The 19,956-nt window shown below is 34.5% G+C and overlaps 3 protein-coding genes across 5 annotated transcripts; 2 read left to right on the top strand and 1 right to left on the bottom strand.

Moving 5' to 3' along the window:
• Nucleotides 1-69: 69 nt before the first annotated feature.
• Nucleotides 70-7,361, bottom strand: LOC140040295 (transaldolase-like). Its single transcript, XM_072086106.1, has 7 exons — nucleotides 7,181-7,361; nucleotides 3,265-3,388; nucleotides 2,948-3,055; nucleotides 2,542-2,734; nucleotides 1,762-2,006; nucleotides 1,231-1,298; nucleotides 70-725 (listed from the first exon to the last, which is right to left on the bottom strand). Exons 1-7 carry the CDS (start codon nucleotides 7,275-7,277, stop codon nucleotides 565-567), a joined length of 996 nt encoding a protein of 331 aa, XP_071942207.1. The 5' UTR covers nucleotides 7,278-7,361; the 3' UTR covers nucleotides 70-564.
• A 2,328-nt stretch (nucleotides 7,362-9,689) lies between these two features.
• On the top strand, nucleotides 9,690-10,484 carry LOC140039594 (uncharacterized). The gene is made up of 2 exons (XM_072085212.1): nucleotides 9,690-9,871; nucleotides 10,134-10,484. Exons 1-2 carry the CDS (start codon nucleotides 9,707-9,709, stop codon nucleotides 10,314-10,316), a joined length of 348 nt encoding a protein of 115 aa, XP_071941313.1. The 5' UTR covers nucleotides 9,690-9,706; the 3' UTR covers nucleotides 10,317-10,484.
• Nucleotides 10,485-10,885: 401 nt separating this feature from the next.
• LOC140040293 (caspase-8-like) lies at nucleotides 10,886-19,949 on the top strand. Of its 3 annotated transcripts, none has more exons than XM_072086102.1 (8): nucleotides 10,886-10,982; nucleotides 11,685-12,093; nucleotides 12,375-12,610; nucleotides 12,804-12,944; nucleotides 13,370-13,606; nucleotides 13,758-13,862; nucleotides 17,079-17,195; nucleotides 18,273-19,949. In XM_072086102.1, the coding sequence occupies exons 2-8, from the start codon at nucleotides 11,696-11,698 to the stop codon at nucleotides 18,890-18,892; spliced, it is 1,854 nt and encodes a 617-aa protein (XP_071942203.1). In that variant the 5' UTR covers nucleotides 10,886-10,982; nucleotides 11,685-11,695; the 3' UTR covers nucleotides 18,893-19,949. The 3 variants fall into 3 exon arrangements, with proteins under 3 accessions (XP_071942203.1, XP_071942201.1, XP_071942202.1); XM_072086100.1 differs by having other exon boundaries at nucleotides 10,925-11,154; XM_072086101.1 differs by having other exon boundaries at nucleotides 10,925-11,297.
• Nucleotides 19,950-19,956: the final 7 nt, after the last annotated feature.

Here is a 19,956-nt window from a genome sequence, read left to right as displayed (position 1 = left end):
TGAAACTGAAAACATTATTTGTTCGTTAGAAATCCGACGTACACAATACATGAACAAATTAACAGAAACTTACAGTAATGGGTTTATTCTTTTATTGTCCCTAATACAAACATAATATTCCACCACCTTCATAATAATATTAACCCCAAAATATTTACTGTTATGATAGGGTTTAGACTGAATACTATAAAAAAAATTATTGTGCTTTTTATTTTTATGGAATGATTTGTATTTTACAATATTTTTAAGACGTAATTAAACATATTTTATCAGTTTATGCAATTTGGAACAAATAACTGAATCTGATTTATGGTATTGAGTAAATGTTAATATAAAAATACTTGGAATACTACAGAATTACTGTTGTTAAAAAGGAGAACATTAACAAAAAATGAATATAGAATTTGTAAGGTCTCTATCTTTGATTCACGGTGAGAGCGGATATAAAAAATATGCAGATTACTATAGAAGAATTGTTAATGTTCAAGTTGTTTAGGAAGAAAAGTAACATAAAATATGCGTAGAATTTGTAAAAATAGATATTGTATCTTTATTATTTGGCAATTAAACCAATTTCTGTTTCAACATGGTCTCCAACTTGATGGCATCGGCAGCAAACTTGCGGATCCCATCGGAAAGTTTCTCCGTTGCCATCTGATCTTCATTCAGCATCCAACGGAAAGTGCCTTCATCAATTGATATCTTCTCAACTGGGTCTTTTTTAGCTGAAACCAAACAGTAATTTGATTATATAAAAAAAAAGTAACTCGCCAATTTAATTTTCAGTGCCTAGCCCATTCTGTTATGCTGTGGTCAAAATACACTGCAGCCGTTGCATGCGGCTTAGAAATCTATTGTTTGTAGGGTAACGGTAACAAGTTCAAGATTGATTGAAATATATATTTATACTGGGTAACCTCTTCAGTCAAAGACTTGTCTCCCAGAGGGCCCAGTTGGTGATCAGTGGCTGTGATGTACTAATACACCGGGGTAACCCCCTACTCGTCTCGAAAGATGTACTAGGTTCTTTAAAGTGCACACGAGCTATTTGTGTACATTGGACCTACGTTTATAGTCCTTATCCGAGAAGACTCGTTCTACCACCAGAACCATGGAGTGAGTGAGCCTCGAACCCATGCCGATGTTATGGCTACGTAATTACAGTTCCACTGTCTTAACCGCTCGGCCACTCACTCACTATTTTTGATATAGATATCAACGATTACATACCAGATGCCACGGACAGTTTTTCAGTGACTTCATCAGTTGAAGCTGTCAACTCGCCTAAAAGTTTAGGGCTGGAGGAAATCAAATGCACAATTAATTACATAATCAATCAAATATTTTATTTTTAAACTATGATTAAATTAATTTATTCATATGTAACATAAACATTGATTTTAAATTAATTGGCATAAACATTGATTGTAGATAATTACGTAAATCATGACATAGGCTCTGGTATAGGTCATGGAATAATTACACCATGACCGAGGTACAAATACTGTACAATTGATACGAACTCTCCCAAAGCCAGACAAGACCAAACAAAGGTCCTAAATTAGGAAAACCAGGCCAAAAGTGTTCGAAGTTTGGAAAGTTAAAACTCTAGACCATAATAAGCAAGATCAAGCACATAATAAGCAAGATTGAGATCAAGCAAGATTGGAACCATAATAAGCAAAATCATGTAGCACTTAACTTTTTAGCATTTCAATCAGCACAAATATGTTACCAATAAAAATTGGATGTATTACACACCTGATAGTAAGAAGATCAATACCAGCTAGAGCTGTGATCTCTCCTACATTACGGAAAGAAGCCCCCATCACAACGGTCTTGTAGTCGAACTTCTTATAGTACGTAAAGATACTCCTTACACTCTTGACACCTGGGTCATCATCAGGTGCATAGGCTTTGGTTCCAGTGGAAGCTTTGTACCAGTCCATAATACGGCCAACAAACGGTGAGATGAGGGTGACTTTTGCTTCAGCGCATGCTACAGCCTATGGTTGAAAAATATTTATTCCCTTGTTTCATATTAAATTATTGAGATCCAATTTTTTAATATCCAAGAGTTCATAAATAGTATGGAGGAAGAAAGTTGAGGAAATTTGGAATATAATTATGTAAATAAAGACATCATACTCTTTCCAAACAGTGTACCTTGTCCTTCAGCTCGGATGTAAAGCCTTTGGTTGAATTTATATACATGGGACCAATGTTTTCCCAATACATCCGAAGGACGAGACAAAGAAAATAAAGCACCTTGCCTAATGATACAAGCAATATAGCAGAGGCCTCGAACCCTTGATCTTATTAGGGTATTACAATACATGTCAAAGTTAAACTGGATAGAAGGCCTTATTAATTACATCCAGACTTTTACAGTATGTTTTCTTGAAAATTGCATGTACTGCATTTAAAAGATAGAAATTCATCTTGACATTTTTTTTAATCGATATTGCAACAAATTTGAATAAAAACCAGCCTCACAAAAGTTTTACTCTTAAGGAGGTCAAAAACAGAAAAGGCATTTACTTGTGCAAAAGAGAACAAGAGGGTAAGATTGCAGTGCACTCCATGTTTTTCCTCAAGTTCCTTGGCCGCTTGGATGCCTTCCCATGTGGAACTTAGTTTTATCAAGATCCTGTCTTTACTTATTCCTTCCTTTTCATACAAGCCAATCAGTTTTAAAGCTTTTTCAATTTGTTTTTCTTTATCAAAAGACAATCTGTAAAAACAAAATTATATAAATAAATTTATATTTTTATAAGTAGATCATAAAAACTTCTTATTAAAGAAATGTTCATATCTGTATAAGTTCAAAATAAAATCGACATACAATACAGTTTACATCATATATACAATGTGGGGTGAGGGAGAAAAACATATCCTATGCTAAAGTAAAAAGTGTGATGAATTGTTTTTTCGCATTATACAGTACCTTGCGTCAACTTCAGTGGAAACACGTCCAGGAACAATCTTCAGAATTTCAACTCCAAAGAGAACAAATAGTTTATCCATGACATTAGCCAATTGCTCATCGCCTGATCTGCAAAATAATAAAGTAACATTAGCTGACATCTTTTCACACAATCTTACAAGAATTCAGCCGAATAGCATTAACAGTACAGTGAGCTTATTCTACCAAATATAGCATTCACTACAGAGTATAGCACCAGGGATCAGAAACAATGTTGTAATTACTAATACTAATAGTTATACTATTGAGAACTATTAAGTCATAAATACTACACTTACCCTCCTAAGCCCTTGGCATATCCGATGGCCTGGTCTAGCAATCTGCTGTACTGCGGCATCTGGGCCGCAGCTAGGATAAGCGATGGGTTAGTAGTAGCATCTGTGGGCTGGTATTGTTTAATAGCTGAAGTAAGAAAAACAAGCATTGATTAACGTGGACCATCTGAATATCAAAATTGTGGGAAAAATCGCTACTGCATAAAAATAATAACATTTTAGTAGCGCCTCTGAGGTCTAATTTTCCATTGGTTATGAAATTTGCATTGACGATTTTGCATTCTGACCTAATTGATCATGATCAGGGATAAACTTAGCATGATAAAGAGAAACTGTTCAACATAGGAATCATATATCATAATCTATTTATGCTAATGAGTTTAGGTGTCTTCTTGCATGGAAGTAAAATATTGTTATATGGTAATCATTGTAACCATATGGAAAATCTTGTAATATTTAATAATACACATAAAATACCGACAATACTGATGAAAACCAGGTGAGATAATATCCGACTAAAATGTTATAAAAAAAGTCCCTGTTTATTTCTATAGTATTAGGGTATTCAGTTGCATGGCTACAGCTTGAGGTCACACACACACAGGCAGCACATCAAAGTAAAAAATTGACCATTTTGAAGTGCCATTTTTTAATTATTAGATTAATATTTTTTGGGCAAATAATACATTTTTGGAAAGGTACACATGTCTACTTTCAAGTGCTGTAGACAATTCGCGGAAATATCAATTATTCAATGAAATACAACAAGATTACTAACACCCTATCCAGCTGGTCACCTCATGAACATGATGAGGGAAATTCCTGCTTGCAGTTTATGACCGCCCATTTTTGGAGATCTAAAAATATGATGCTTTTTGATTGGAGTTTCCGTGACAACCTGAGGTGATTGACAATTAAACAAAGCATGTCCCAGGTTTATACGATGTCTAGAACAGAATTGGTGGACTTTCAAAAATAATCTTCGTTTTTTCGGTAGGTTGATGGAATATTTTAAATCAAAGACACATATAATATGAAAATATAATGTTTAAAGTAGCTATTGTTAAAATCTTAGAGTAATTGGTTGAGAATTTATGAACGGAAAAAGAAAAGAGTAGGCACATGTTTTTTCTTTCTCAAGCCACACTCCACTTGTTCCATTGTCTCAGGCTGAGGCTAGCCTGTGCCTGCCTGCACAGGACTGCCAGTAGAATTTTTACTTAACGGAGGTTAAGTCTTATATAAATTATAGTTTAACCAACATTGATTATAATTATGATTAATATATTTCCTATTCCTATCGTTCCGAAGAAATAATAATAGGTACTTTATTATTTTTAAGTGTTTTAAAACATATTAGTTTAAAATGCTTAACATCCCTATTAATGTAAATGGAATCGTCCGTACAATGAAAGTTAAATACATTATGGACAGGTTCACTTATTTTTAAGGGGTATTATTTGGTTATATTAATTGAGGATTATGTTTTTTTATAAAAAATGAAAGGAATACATCATATTTTGTAGGTTTTTAGTTTTAATTGATTAATTTAAAAACTGCTATAAAAATCTATGTGTTTTTTCCAGTTAATATTTATTTTTTTTAAATAATACCGATTATTTTCATATAAAAATAAAAGTGAACTTATTGTAATTAATATTTATCAACAGGTATTTAATCTCTACTACAGTCATGGAAGAAGATATTCCTGGTGATTTTCTTAAAGCTGTTGGTATTTCAGCTTTAGATCTACATAAACTTACTGCTTGCTGATAAACTTATCAACATTACAATTACGAATGGCTATCTTTGATTTTATGTATTTTTGCGATTAAACGTCATATTTTCATTTTATTACACGTTTCCATGGTAACAAAAACATTTTTAATAGAATTTTTATTATAAATTGTGTATTTATATTATACAATTAACTGGTAAAAAAATAGGCATAATGTGAGTAATAATTAAAGAGCTATGTTAGATTTTATGTATTTTTGCGATTAAATGTCATATTTTTATTTTATTACACGTTTCCATGGCAACAAAAACATATTTTTAATAGAATTTTTATTAAAAATTGTGTAATTATATTATACAATTAACTGGTAAAAAAATAGGCATAATGTGAGTAATAATTAAAGAGCTATGTTAGATTTTATGTATTTTATTACATTCAAATATTACATAGTTTCATTATGTATTAATAATAAAACAATAATTTATGATTTTTTTGGCAACATTTTTATTGAACATTATGTATTTAGATTATATTAATAACTGTTGAAAAAATTAGGCCGGTACACTTTATGGTTAAAAAGATATACCCAATTATGTACAAAATATCAATGATTTTGTTGACTGTTTTGGACCACTTTTAGCTTTTAATAAAATAATAGAAAACATAGAAACCAATGTCTTCGACTTCCTATCTATTTTTTCGTATTGTTTTTTAATGTAACTTTTGAACGCCTTGTCCGATTTAAAAAATTTAAAAAGCATTGTCATTGTCTTTCAATTCTGCTTCATATGGTATCATTTCCAAGTTCATAGGGTGTCAATCAATATTTCACCTGAAATCCCTAATAGTATTAAGATATAGTACAGTGGTATTACTATACACAATACAAAAACAAGTTTATTTCCTCAATGACCTAGAGTGTACTGTGTAATGGTATGTGCAGTATTGTTAGTCTTTTGTTGAGGTATAATTTGTTATGCAAAGTCATTCAAGAACTCAACCAGGAACTAATTATATTATTATTTTACTGCTTACCATACACATACAAAAGACCAAACAGTATTACAATCTCTAAATTAAATCTCTACTGCATCATGGAAAATCATTAATGGTCTCAAAACGCTTTGATTGATTGTTGGGGGTTGTTTTTTTTTATCTTACACTACACTAAAATTACCTCAGTAGATGAAAGGAAGATTTCACTCTTTACTGGTCAATGGTCAAACACATTTGACCTGGCATTGTTATTCCAAATTACATGCTCAATTGCAAACTAGATAATTAGGGAATTAAACTCCTTCTCTATACACAATATGGGAAACAGATGATCATGACCACTTTTTAGGGGTTTTTTTACATGGCAAATTTTAAAGAGTGGAAGATTGTTAGGTTAAGTATATTTATGGTTAGGTTGATTATTCTACAGTAAAATTACATATTGTCAATATACTTGATATTCATTGTTTATTTAGTACACATTTAGCAAGCTCTTCAAATTGAGCTTCACATTCTCACTAAGGCACAGGATTGGCTATACTGTAGCATGAAATGAAAAATAACATACCACAAACACTTCCTAAATCTTCTCTATCTAAATAGCAAAACTAGCATTAACTAGCATGGTCATAGCATAAAATTAAAAGCAGCCACAAAATCTGTAAGTCTTAACACACAAAAAAGCAGAGACAAATTTAATAAAAACAGCCAATCCTGCACTTTACTCCACATACGTGTTTAAAGTTAATATTAAATATTGATTTCAGTGTTCAATAATGATACCCAAATCAAATTCAACAACTTTTCCTGATTCATTATGCAAATTAACCCACGACCACACTCAAATATATTTCTTGCATGTCATCTGTATCCCCTGCCTGGCCTGTACTAAGTAAAAAGTCTACTTAATTTAATTATTTTTTTTTTAAATGCCTGGTATATTAATAGGTAGAGAGGTTATCCTGAAAGACAATTTTACCACACCCTCACTTAGCACCGTACTTAGTGCTAGCACTGCAGTAGCTTGCAATGCTGGGAGTGTACAGCAGCAGACAGAGACTGGAGAGCTAGGCCGGTCGTTTGCGCAAGATTCATTTGAATCCCCGGTACAGTTCGCGCGTTTTATCCCTTGGCCCATACAATATCCAGCAGGGTCCCCTTCACGTACGGGAAGGCCTTACTTACTGTCAAAATCGCCGGTGTCAGCTACAACTGTAGTTAATTGCTTGAGTTGCTCTAATGATGTCGCCATTTTAACTCGCTTCGCTGTACTATCTGACATAATAAACAGGCAAATCTGGATGACAAAGCATAAACTAATTCGGCGAATAACTTCCCGAATACTTTCTTCAACATATGCGGCGAAGCGGAGAAATTAAAGGGAACGACCGATAGACTTGCCCGGATGCAAAAACACCACTGCTTAGAGGGCGGAGCCGAAGAACTCCAATTTACTAACTTTTTTTAATTTTTAAGGTACATTTTTTCCGGATCCAATGGTAAAAAGTGAATATAATCATTATGCTAAAATTAAAATACAACGAAGCTCTATATCTACACTATCAAACTTTATGTGACAAACAAAATGTGATGTGCTCATATAATAATTATTATGGACATATCAGTACCATATTTAAGCATACTCACTATACCACACTCTTTTTTTCAAAATAGTTTGATAGTGTAGACAGAGCTTTAATTTACACCAAAGAATCATAAAAAATTAATAGGTTGGAAAGTAAACTTCACATATATGAGACATAGAGTGGCATAAATAAGATATTACTGATGGCCCTAGCCTATCAGTCAGTCCTTAGATGTCAATTGAGCTAAAATATAAGCCTAATAATAATAATAATTACGGTTTTAAAATAAGAGTTATGAATACTAAGAATGATCTTGTTAGGTGCACGATTTCTCTCAAATCTCTTTTAGGAGAAATTCCAATTTTGTGTGATTTTTTATTTCTTTGCATGGATTTTTTTATTGGAATTTTTGTAATTCTGAAATAATGATCAATCAATGTTACTGTACCTTTCCCCCACCCTCGTCTCCCATCATTTTATTTACAGATTATCCGATAGGCACTACAAATGACGTAACCGGCTCTCGAAATTCTCTTATCTGGACCGTTTGACCTTAAAAACATAGACGCGATTTTGTTATCATGAAAACAACATTTTAAAGTCCACGGGCCGTCGCATGGTTGGTACGTGACTTCACATCATAAACTTGCACAATTAAATGTATGAAATACAGAATTAAAATGGCACCTTATAATAATTGTTCTCTGCTGTTGCTGATAGTTTTCAGTATTACGTTGAATTTTGCAAGTTTCGTAAATTGTAAAAGTTCCTTTCAATGGAAAACTTGTGAAGGTAAAATAACTTCGTTATTTGTAAATTCGTTATGACAAACCAGGGAAGAGTTAAATTACAATATAACTCTTCCCCGATCAAACTAAATTGATGTTAGGCCTATAACCTTTGAATTTTGATTGTTTCATTTAAGATTAATTAGATGTTTTGCCCTACTGTTGGTGCAGTACCCACTGCTTATTTAGGCTCAAATCTAACCACTAGCCATCAGCGCAAGCTCGGTGGTCTGAGGTATGAACGCCAGGCTAGTGATCTGGAGGTCGTGGGTTCGAGTCCCACCCGAGAAATTCTCAAATGTACTTAGTATAAAGTACAAATTACGTAGAGTAGAGCAAAACATCTAATTACTCAACTCCCTGACACAAAAACTACAATCATAATCATTTAAGATTATTAATGCATTAAAGCTTTGTTTCTTAGATTATCAATTTAGATCAACAGGTATCAAGGTCAGTTACTTGAAGATGTCTCCAGACCCAATCATCATCCCTCACAACATCGCTGTTGAATTTGAAGCTGAAGTTTTGACAAATTTGACTGAACCTCTCAGTCTTAATGTTGAAGTTTGGATGCTGGTTAATATGTACTGGTTTACAGCACGGATTCCGATTCCTGGATGCTGGTGAGTGGCATAAAAGCGTGGTTTCCACTAGAGTCGCAACGCAAGGACGTAAGCGCAACGCAAAGCTTGGTTTCCACTATGACGTAACGCAAGGACGTAAACGCAACGCAAACGTGTTGACCAATGACAAGTGACCGTTCGAATAATTCATCGCTTGAGATTGGTCAACAACGTTGCGTTACGTCCTTGTGTTGCCTCTCAAGTTAAAACCTACCATTAATGATTTTACCAATCACAAGCAATGAATTATTCGAACTGTCGCTTGTCATTGATCTATCGATTGCGTTTCGCTTACGTCCTTGCGTTGCGTCATAAACGAAATCTGGGAAGTAATTCTCCCATAGGTACCTGTTGAGTCCGTCCCGTGGGTCACCAGCGTGGATATTGTGATGTCTGTGATGACAAACAGTACAGTTTGTTGACTGCTACAACAATGATTTTCCCATTATTTTCCACCACCTGGGTTATACCGTTTATGCCATCATCGGTATACTAGACCTATTGACGTGTCCTCCGGTATCATCGGTATACTAGACCTATGACGTGTCCTCCGGTCTTGTGGAACTTCGTTTTGAAAGCATGCTTAAGAAGAGGAAGGGCGTGGTGCAGCGAGGCGCCCTTGTCGAAAATGTTTTTCAGGGTGACGGACATATTGTTTATATATTTTATATTATGTATTGTTTTTTCAGCTCTTTCGATAATGTCTGTGACATGATGTTAGAAGAACCACCGACTATTAAGTGTCCTGCCGGAGCGGCGGAGAATTGCATAGATTGCAATGAATGCCCACCTCCACCGAGAAAATACAACACAAGTGTTACGCCTGTGTCTGTCGCAGTTGATGATTTACCATTCTATATTAAACTATTTGCTTCGGTAATTGTTTATAATATTATTATATTATCATAGTAGAACATCAATAGTAATATAAAAGGAATATGTGTGCATGATAATCCTCACACATAATAAACCGAATTCTAACACAAATTAATACTTACAAAGTGAGAAAGGTTCGGATCCTCCTGATAACCTCAGACTTTTAAAAGTCTATGCACAATATAATTGTTTAGGAAGGAGGGAGCCAGGAGGAGAGGAGGTTGGTAAAAAAACATCTAATAATATTTTGTTTTCACTTCAGGGCAAATATGAAGCACGAGTAACCTTTTCGGATGCAATTGGTGATGTCTTGTGTATTGATATGTCACTGGAAGTAACCACATCGTCGATCAAAGCGGAAGAACCAATAGTTTTAGACACTCTGCCAGACTACTGCAAAGCCTTGCCACCGAAAAAGGACTCCAGTGTCAATGATCTTGCATAAACCGAAGTGGCGTTCTCCTTTTTTCATGTGGATTATGTCACATTAACAATTTATGCCCTATAGGGCATGGAGTTTTAAATGTTCTGCAATTTTACAATGTGATTATTATAGGTCTGAAATATTAATTAAAGAATGCATCATAACAATAAAGATGAATAAAATCAAACTTCGTAGGCCATAATGTAAAAATTATTAACTTTCTTAACACAAAATAACGATCACTTATAAAAAATAAACGGTTGAATTAACCAAACCCGTTGTCTGCTAATGACAGACAGGGCTTCCAATTGACTACTTTTTTTTTGTGTTCAGTTTTTGTTTTTAATTGTATGACATTAAAATTGCATGAGCGGTAAAAGAAAATTAGGGGTATACCAAAGAGATATTATAATATCTCTATGGGTATACCAATTTCAGTGTGCCCTTTTCATACCGTGGATGGTGGTGGAACATCTTACATAATCTTTGGCTGCCATTTCGTAAGGTTGCTCATTTTGTCTTGCAAATAAAAGTGACTAAAATAATAGCAAAAGCGCCCTCATTGTTGTTTGAGACGATAAGGGAAATTCCCTTTATTGCTTATGACGGAGTGAATAAAAAATAGATGATTGGAATTTTCAAAAATGCTTGGAATGCTACAGTATTAGATAGACCTTAGTAGTAACGGTAAAAATAAACAGTTCTGAAGTTGAAGTTCTCTAGTGTTTTAGTTTCATAGGTTTACTCTATTATTAATTACTGTGTATGGCCTAAACCTAGTTTTTAGGCAGCAGGAACTAACGTCACGCACGGTCAATATTGACATTTGCCTTGTCTTCCGGCATCGAAGACTACATAGGTAAGAGTTAAATTAGATTAATTGGCTCATTTAATTTAAGCCTAGCTAGGCGAAAGTGGCTAGGCCTGGGCTTACACATACACAACGAAGACAAAAGGCTTTGAAGGTTCGATTCATGGTTCAGCAAGAATAATATTATAAAGGTAAGTTCTTTTAAAATTGGGCCTACTATAGGCCTAGGCTAGGCGCCTAGCCTACCACATTACGGTTAATTATTAACTTAATAAATACCGTATTATATCAAACACATTATAGGCTAGGCCTGGTTGAATTTAGGCCATTAGTCTGCAGAGTATAGTCTAAATATTAATTTCCGAATTAACCTACTACTACTACTAGACTGTCTAGTGTATGGTAAATCGTGCTGCAAAGGGTTATTGACAAAATTCTTTGTCAATTGACTGGACAGGACAATCATGATGACCACTAATAAACTTTAGGGACCCACTGAACGAAGATTAAAAAATTGAGAACGAAGTAAAAAACTTGTTGAATATCATTAATTTAAATCAACCATCTTTTTTTGGCAGATATATTTATCATGGCGGAAACAGATGCTAAACCAATACCTAACAGCCCTACTAGTACCACATTTGGAGCTCAAGAGCAAACTCGCACCATAAAAGAATTTTCCCGCTTTGATTACCGCAAAATGTTGTTAAACATTGATCGAAATTTAACAGAAAGTGACATTTGTAGGCTAAAATACTTATGTCTGGATACAAACATCGGCCTTCGTCATGGGGAACTGGAGACTGCCAGTAGAGGTCTCGATCTTTTGGATAAACTTGAGAAGAGAGGACGGCTATCAAAAGACAACTTAGGAATTATGATAGAAATGCTTAGCCTGATAGAAAGAATTGATCTTAAAGTACAAGTTGAAAAGTGTTTACCGTTTGCAGAAAGAGGGAAAAAAACTAACTGTATATCGGCATACAGGTACTGTGTTTATAAAAACTAGTAAACTACACATCTCTAGACAGTGTATTAATGTTATCACCCTTATTGTATACTATTGCATAATAGGAAATAATTGTACAATAGATAGATTTTCCAAAAAAAAAATATTTCAAAATAATCTCAAAAGTTGAATGGTGAAAATATTCTAACTACTATAAACTTTCATTATTGTTACTATTTCAGTAGATTTTAATAACTATACACTATTACTGTAGTATTATACATTTATCCATAATTTAAATCATATTATTTTTACCCAGACGTATGGTAGTTGATTTTGCATATGATATCGGAAAGAATGACTTGTCTTCATTAAAGCCTCTATTAAGAGATCATATGGCAGCCAGAAAAATTGAGAAAATTGACGAGCCAATCAAACTAATGATTGAATTGGAAAAACTCATGATAATATCACCAACAAATCTAGATTTTCTTGAAGAAATTGGGGTGTATATAGGAAGTAACGAATTGGTGTCAAAAGTAACAAGATATAGAGGTATGTTGCTGAATAGGCCTTATACTTATTTCGAACACATCTTTGTAATAGAGGGTGTTTGGTAATGATTTTCTTACATACAGCACAGTTTTAAGCACAATGACTAATAATTATGATTGATCTTTACCACGATTGTGTCATCATTCGTAATTTTAATCTTTACTAAATCATAATTTCCTTTCAAATTTCAAAGGTTCTTCTGAATGTGGAAATGTAAAAGAACATTCACAATCGAGTTCTAGAAGCGAGCCAGTCGTACAAGAGGAAGAATATCAAGACGTTCAAGAAACTTTCAACAGCTTAAAACTGACTGAACCGCCAGTTAAAAACCAAGGTGCTTTAACTAGTTCCTGTTGCTTTAGTATTTTAGAATATTACTGCCTTTGATCTTACAGGGAAATCATTTGAGTCTAGTTCCTGAAAAATAAGAACGAAAATCATCTAAAACCTATTTTTATTGTCATTCATTGTCATTTGATCAACATGTGGTTGTATACAGTATAAAGAATCTGACTATGAAGTATATGACTATGACTAAAGAATCTACTTTTCTTTATAATATATTTTCTGACTGTAAAGCTCTTTCTACACTATCAAACTTTATGTGACAAAAAAATGTGATGTGCCCATATATGGATACGATGATGTCATATCACTACCATATTTGGGCACATAACACTTTTTTTTGTCAAACCAGTTTGATAGTTAGACAGAGCTTTAAGAGTGGCAGTACATTTTAATTTTGAATTTGTGTTATAGGCTCTCAGCAAGAGAGTTACATCAGTTATCTTGCCAGTTCGCTAGGATATGAATGGAGAATGTTGGGCTATAAACTGGGACTGTCTGCTGTTGATATGGATGGCATCGAGGATTCTTATACAATGCTATTAAAATGGCAAGAAAGAACACATCCAGAACAACAGATGGATTCCTTGTGTGAAGCATTAGGATCTCCTAAAATCGATCGACAAGATTTATCTAACTATCTGAAAAATGGTAAATGTTTTATACAAAAAATATATTATTACCTATTACTTATTTTTAGACAATTCATACTAATGTTAGTGTCAAATTAATGCTACACTATTAAATCATAATGATGATTGATTGATTTGTTTTATACAAAATGTCATACATTTCTGTGTAGAAATGAGCAGTATTCAATCCATTTCACAACCGGTAGAAGCAACACCAAGTCTTACTAAACAAGCTGTGCAAAGAGATGCAGTTTTAGATACTCAGAACACTCGAGGTAATTGCACCATGTATTATTAATAACAATAATAATAGGGACTTCATGAAACACAATGGAATGCCATAGGACGGTGCTCATGAATAATTTATGCATGAGCTTTAACAAAGTAGGCTGAGCTTAGCGTGAAATTCTGTCTTAACTTTTTGAGAACGATAAAGTTGCCATCTTCCTGTTTACGGAGAACGACTAGAAATAATGTATCTAACCTTAAATATACAGTTCAAATTACACTTAAAGGTGGAATTTTCAGAACTCTAAATAATATTTGAACTTGAACAATTTAATTGTTTAATGAAATCAGGGATGTCACCACGCTGGTCGGCGCTGGTCGGCCCCGACCAGCACTCAACATTTCCGACCAGGATTTACAGGCTGCCGACCACCACTATTTAATCATTACGATACGATATTTATACGCCGTGGTTAGGATTCCGGCACCGGAACTCAACTGCCCAGCGTTAGGGAATCCGACACGCTATTGCGCATGCCCAGAGCGAGGTAATCGGCGACTCTATACCACCTATCAACAACAGCGATGGATCATTTCATAGCTGCGCCACACACGGCAAACTAGTCTAGATGCCTACTAATACGGTATCCACTAATCTAGGCTAGGGTTACCAGTTAGACGTGACCAGTGGGCCTATTTATTTTTAAATTAAATAGTGGTTGCTTCATTCATATATAAACTTCATATCATTATGAATTATATAATTACATGACTAGTTTTATGATTTTTCATAACGCATTATACTGTACATAACAACATGCAATCACAAGTTGATTTGTTGACGGCAGCCACCCGCGTGGATGTGAAAACTGTTTGGAAAGTCAGGGTCGCAACGCTAAAAACAGCATTACGATTCTTAGATAGATACTGATACTTATTAATATCATTATAATTATTTTAACGCGTGGCGTAGTCGTATTTTAATTATTAATTCATGTATGGCATAGGCCAAGTTTCATCCATCGCTCTCTCGCTCGCGCAACGACTATCTAGGCTACAGTAAATCCCTATAACACTCCGACTCTCGGTGGTGTGGTGTGTGTGGCACTCTATAAGTGCAAGCTATAATTCACTTCCCAGAGCTATGAGCATGCGCAATAGCGTGTCGGATTCCCTAACGGTGGGCAGTTGAGTTCCGGTGCCGGAATCCTAACCACGGCGATATTTATATTAGGCCTAGGCCTAACTAAAATTCGTACTAAAACATTTTACCTAGCACATCGTTAATAACAGACAAGCTAGCCTCATAATAGATAAGACAAAAGACTACAGCAAATGTTTCCGTGGTTACGTACGTTACTTTATTTGTAACACAATACCAGGCCTACCCTGCCCTGGTGGTATTCATTGTTACAGCTTGTGAGTCATGGCGAACAACGTGCTACACAGCACAGTGTACAAGTTTAAAGTTCACATAGCGACCATTCAAGCGTTTTATTTTGCACAGATTAAAAATACAAACAAGTACGCAGTAATTAAAAATGTACAACTACATAGACCCAAACAAAATCATTTTTAATTGCTGAATGTTTTGTCACCCTGCTTTAATTATATTATGTTACTAGTTTTACATTTTTGTACTCTACGAACTATTAAAAAAAATAAAAAACATGCGCATGGTTCAGTGAGACCGGGCAAGTTCGTTCGTTTATGATCGCCGAGCATGGTACAATTACACGTCCCTGGGATAACTTCAGGTTGCTGAACTTCAGTTAACCCATAAACACGTGTCTCTGTTCTTGCCGGCCATGCACTACATACATGCTAGCCGCACAGTTGTGAAACAAAAAATCCGGAATTCGCGAATACGCTAAAAAACTCTCGCGCAAAAGAACACGAACCGTTATATCGAGCAACAAGTAGTAAGGTCTAGGCTAATAATTTATCTACATTATTTGATTAGGGATTAGGCCTAAATAAAGAAGCGCCCGTTTTTGTGGAATTCGGATTTTGGGTTTTGGGGCATCTATCTAAGCCTTGGCTAGGCCTAGTGGTCGTAGTGTCTACAAGGCTAGGCCTAAGCCTGACGCGATCTATTGCTATTCATTTCGTGAGCGTTTTTTGTTTTCGCGAATAATAACGGCGACTCCCCTGTGGTACAAGGTTAGGCCTAGACCTGACGCAATTTGTTGTTATTTATTTTCATAATTCTTTATGTTTCGCTGAAATGACGACAAACCCGGGGGGGGGGGTACCCCGGGGTTACACCCACCCCCCCCGGGAAATTTGCCGACCGGCACTCCAAAAAGCTGGTGACATCCCTGAATGAAATAACATTTTTATTGGGTTAAAATGGCTTTGTTAAAAGCAGCATTTGAATGTGAGGCCCCTAGCTAGGAAGGCCTATTCTGTATCACCAGAGCCAAGCAATTCAGAAAAGCCCCGCGCCGCGAGACAGAGGAGGGGGAGAGATCCTGCCGGTCGTCATCGTCTTCGTGCAAGGGTGCGTAACTAATAAAACGGCTATGTTGACTGTACATGATTTTACGCTCTAGCGAACACAGGATATTCGTCATCCTCACCTAACCGTCGTGTTTCGTCCCTAATAATACTAATAATAATAATGGTAGTCTTATCATAGACATAGACATCGCTTTATTTATCAAGGCGAACAACAGAACACTGAGCTCGCCCCGTCAAGATACAAACTCGTAACATTCATTTTATCTTATGGCTCATAGTTGCGACAAATACCAAAAGTACTGTACTGTGTACATATTCTTTGTGGCACGCAGTGGCTATTAAATGGCGTGGAACCGGTTGTGTTGCAGCCACAGATAAACCCTTAGATCTCCAGAGCTCAGCATCCTTGTCTTGGTCTTATAGAGCACATTATACAATGTTTCTAAAAGCTTCATTCAATGGGCTCATCTTCATGTGTATTTCATGTGTTTGACATGAATTATACTACAGTTCAAGAATTTGAAACATAGCTTTTTGGTAGGAGCCTTGCTTAGTGCCCTGTAAATAGTGTAGGTTCTATATATTTGACATTGGTAAAAAGATTTTCGCAAATTTGGCATTTCATATGTATAATACTTGAGCTGTAATAACACCAATGGAATACTACCAACATAAAAAAAGACCAATTAGAGCCTCAGGGCAAGTCTAGACTGTTAACTATAGATAAATGGTTGTACTTAACCAATATATAAATCACATAAAGTTTTGAGTAATTTAATTTATTATTTTTACTATAACAGGATTGCAGATTGAGAAATACAATATGACTCACGCTACACGTGGAATATGCCTTATTATAAACAATATGCAGTTTACTAAAATCCTAAAAGAAAGAAGAGGTTCAGAGATTGATGAAGGTATTTACTTTCAATTTAGGGAGTCTTTAAATGTAATATTCATGTCATAGCTAACAACAGTTAATTTATATATTCTTTATTATAAACTACATATATATATATAAATTAATAGATTGATTTCTATTTACAGAAATAGTAAAAGACGCAATAAACACACAAAAGAATAAAAAATCAACACATATAGCAATGGTGTTCACTTCACTTTGCCATGGAATAATACCAACGTCACACAATAATTAACTATTCAAATGGCAAGAATACGCAGGCGCAGACTTAGGCAGGGGCTAAACAGGCTTTAGCCACCCCTAAAATTTAATAACCCATTCCCTATAATTGTTATGTTTTGTAAAAATAATGCATACATATTTCTTTAAAAACATTAAACCAGGTCATTCCTTGTCTTAAATGTATGTTTTATGGTAAATGCTGATAAAAAAAGAGAAACAATGCACTACCTAAGTAGCTCGCAGTGAATGTCCTCTCGTTGGTCGTCTTTAGGCCTAGCCTAGCTAGGCTGAGTTTTGTAGGCCTAGTTGGTAAACATTGATGACGTACGAATATTTTACGCTAGATATAGGTCTAGCCTAACATTGTATAGTTTCTGTATTAATTATCTTTCTGTTTTTGCCTCCGTTGATACAACTTGGGGGAAACCCAGTATTTTTGCTGAAAAGTTAGGAGTCTTCTATTTGTTTTGACCTTTGATCGATCAAAACAAAAATATAAATCCGTGCGCAATGCATTTTGAGATTTATAGCGAGCCGCTAAAATTATTAGAATCGCCTTATTTCTCACATTTTTAACCATTTAAAGACGAAAAAAGGTTATCTCAATAGGACCATATAGTATTTATTTTTACATTAAATGTAGTTTGTGACCTTAAATTAGATCTAAAGAATGTAGGAAAAATTTTTCTGCAACCCGACGGATATAATATTTAGCCCCCCACCCCCCTGGATCTGCCCCTGATACGCTCAGGCATATGTTATAATAAACATTAAAATATTCCTGTTTTTTTAATATTAATGTTCAATATAAGGGTAGTACTAACACTTAATTAAATTAATTCCTTCACAGATAATCTTAAACATGTTTTCGGATACCTAGGATTTTATGTTGATGTGATGCGCAATTTAACTGCAGCCCAGATGATGAATAAAATAATTGACATTCGTAAAATGGATCATTCCAAGTATGATTGTTTTGTGTGTTGTATTTTGTCCCACGGTGACCTTGGAAATGTTTTTGGCAGTGACGGAGAAACTTGTAAAATAATAGAAATGACCAGCGCATTTCGTACAGGACATTGCAAGACACTTGCAAACAAACCAAAGTTATTCTTTCTACAAGCCTGCCAAGGCACTAGACGAGCTGAGCAGTTTGTACATAATATGGAAACAGATGATGCTCCACCAACTGCTACAGAGAATATCCCGGATGATGCCGATTTCCTGCTCGGATATGCCACAGCACCTGGCAACGTGTCATACAGGAGCAAGACTTTTGGATCGTGGTACATTACAACGCTGACACAAAATTTGAAAAAATACCACCATACCAATCACATACTAGATATCCTGACACAAGTGAATAGTGAAGTAAGCAAAGCTATTGCTAGGGAGTCTAACGGCTGTTACAAGCAGGTTCCAGCTCCCCAGTATACACTAAGAAAGAACCTATACTTTCCAAAATTATAAATCAACTCGCTTTCGTTTCAATATTTTCAATTATGTACAGAATTATTTGTCAAAATTATTACATAAGCTAATACAAATAATGTAACTAGAATAACATATATATATAACTGTTAAAGATGTATTGTCCCCCAAAAAACATGAAAAATGAAGATTAATAAAATTGGACTTCGAATAGGCCATTTTGTAGTTTTATATTAACAAAGTTAATTACTTCTGTAGGAAAAAAAAAATGTTATTACTTAATAAATGACATAATAAATGGTTAATTTCAACCAAAAACATTAGCTGGGAGCCAATTTCTCTTAAATTACAGTATTTTCAGTTAAATAATTTATTTTCTGGTCTAATTTTTGTTCAAAGTGAACAACTATTATGTAACATTGAAATGGCATATTGGACAAAAACATTATTTTTTGAGGCGGACAATACATCTTTAATGAACGTTGTAAAATTTGGTTGGTGCTTTTTCATAATTAGTGTTCAAATTCATAATTATTGTTACTACATTTATATAGCACAGAGTACTGTAGTACATTACATCCACTGGCGCTCTACAAAAAAATAATTAAGAAAAAAAGTTTAAACATGCTAGAAAAAAATGTACATACAGAACATTTCAGTTAATGTGATAATATTACAACCATTTTGAACATTGCAGTGTTTACATAGCACTGTAATATTGTATTTTCAAATATTATATAATTCCTTTATTATCCTTTAAATCATACTTGTAAATGGTGGCTCGCTTGTGTTTCAGGAAAATATTGCAGATAAGATGTTATTTGTGCAAGTAAAACTAAAGCAATGTTATTCCTATCTGAGCAAGTTTAATAAGTGCAGTTTCTTGTGATTGACCATAGGCTCTTGGCATACAGTTGTAGAAATCAGAATGCTTAACATTTGTCTTCATTTAGATGGATCATGGTTAACAGGACTAATTCAGCAAAAGCATTCATATTTACTCTATAATTAAAAGCCTTCATACCCTAAATGGTTTAGTGCCTCAAATCATGTAACAATTAAAATCAATGTGTAAACACAAGTACAGTATACGAATAGAAAAG

Source organism: Antedon mediterranea, chromosome 2 (genome assembly GCF_964355755.1).
Source record: "Antedon mediterranea chromosome 2, ecAntMedi1.1, whole genome shotgun sequence".
NCBI lineage: Eukaryota > Metazoa > Echinodermata > Crinoidea > Comatulida > Antedonidae > Antedon > Antedon mediterranea.
Note: the sequence above shows the minus strand (reverse complement) of the source record. Positions and strands in the feature narration are given on the sequence as shown.

Coding starts and splice junctions, on each gene's coding strand:
- LOC140039594 (XM_072085212.1), top strand. CDS start 9,707: ATGATGTTAGAAGAACCACCGACTATTAAGTGTCCTGCCGGAGCGGCG. Junction 9,872..10,133: donor ATATTAAACTATTTGCTTCG/GTAATTGTTTAT, acceptor TTTTCACTTCAG/GGCAAATATGAAGCACGAGT.
- LOC140040293 (XM_072086102.1), top strand. CDS start 11,696: ATGGCGGAAACAGATGCTAAACCAATACCTAACAGCCCTACTAGTACC. Junction 12,945..13,369: donor ACCGCCAGTTAAAAACCAAG/GTGCTTTAACTA, acceptor TTTGTGTTATAG/GCTCTCAGCAAGAGAGTTAC. Junction 13,607..13,757: donor ATCTAACTATCTGAAAAATG/GTAAATGTTTTA, acceptor ATTTCTGTGTAG/AAATGAGCAGTATTCAATCC.
- LOC140040295 (XM_072086106.1), bottom strand. CDS start 7,277: ATGTCAGATAGTACAGCGAAGCGAGTTAAAATGGCGACATCATTAGAG. Junction 2,007..2,541: donor TCTTGTTCTCTTTTGCACAA/GTAAATGCCTTT, acceptor TTTCAACCATAG/GCTGTAGCATGCGCTGAAGC. Junction 1,299..1,761: donor ATTGATCTTCTTACTATCAG/GTGTGTAATACA, acceptor GATTTCCTCCAG/CCCTAAACTTTTAGGCGAGT.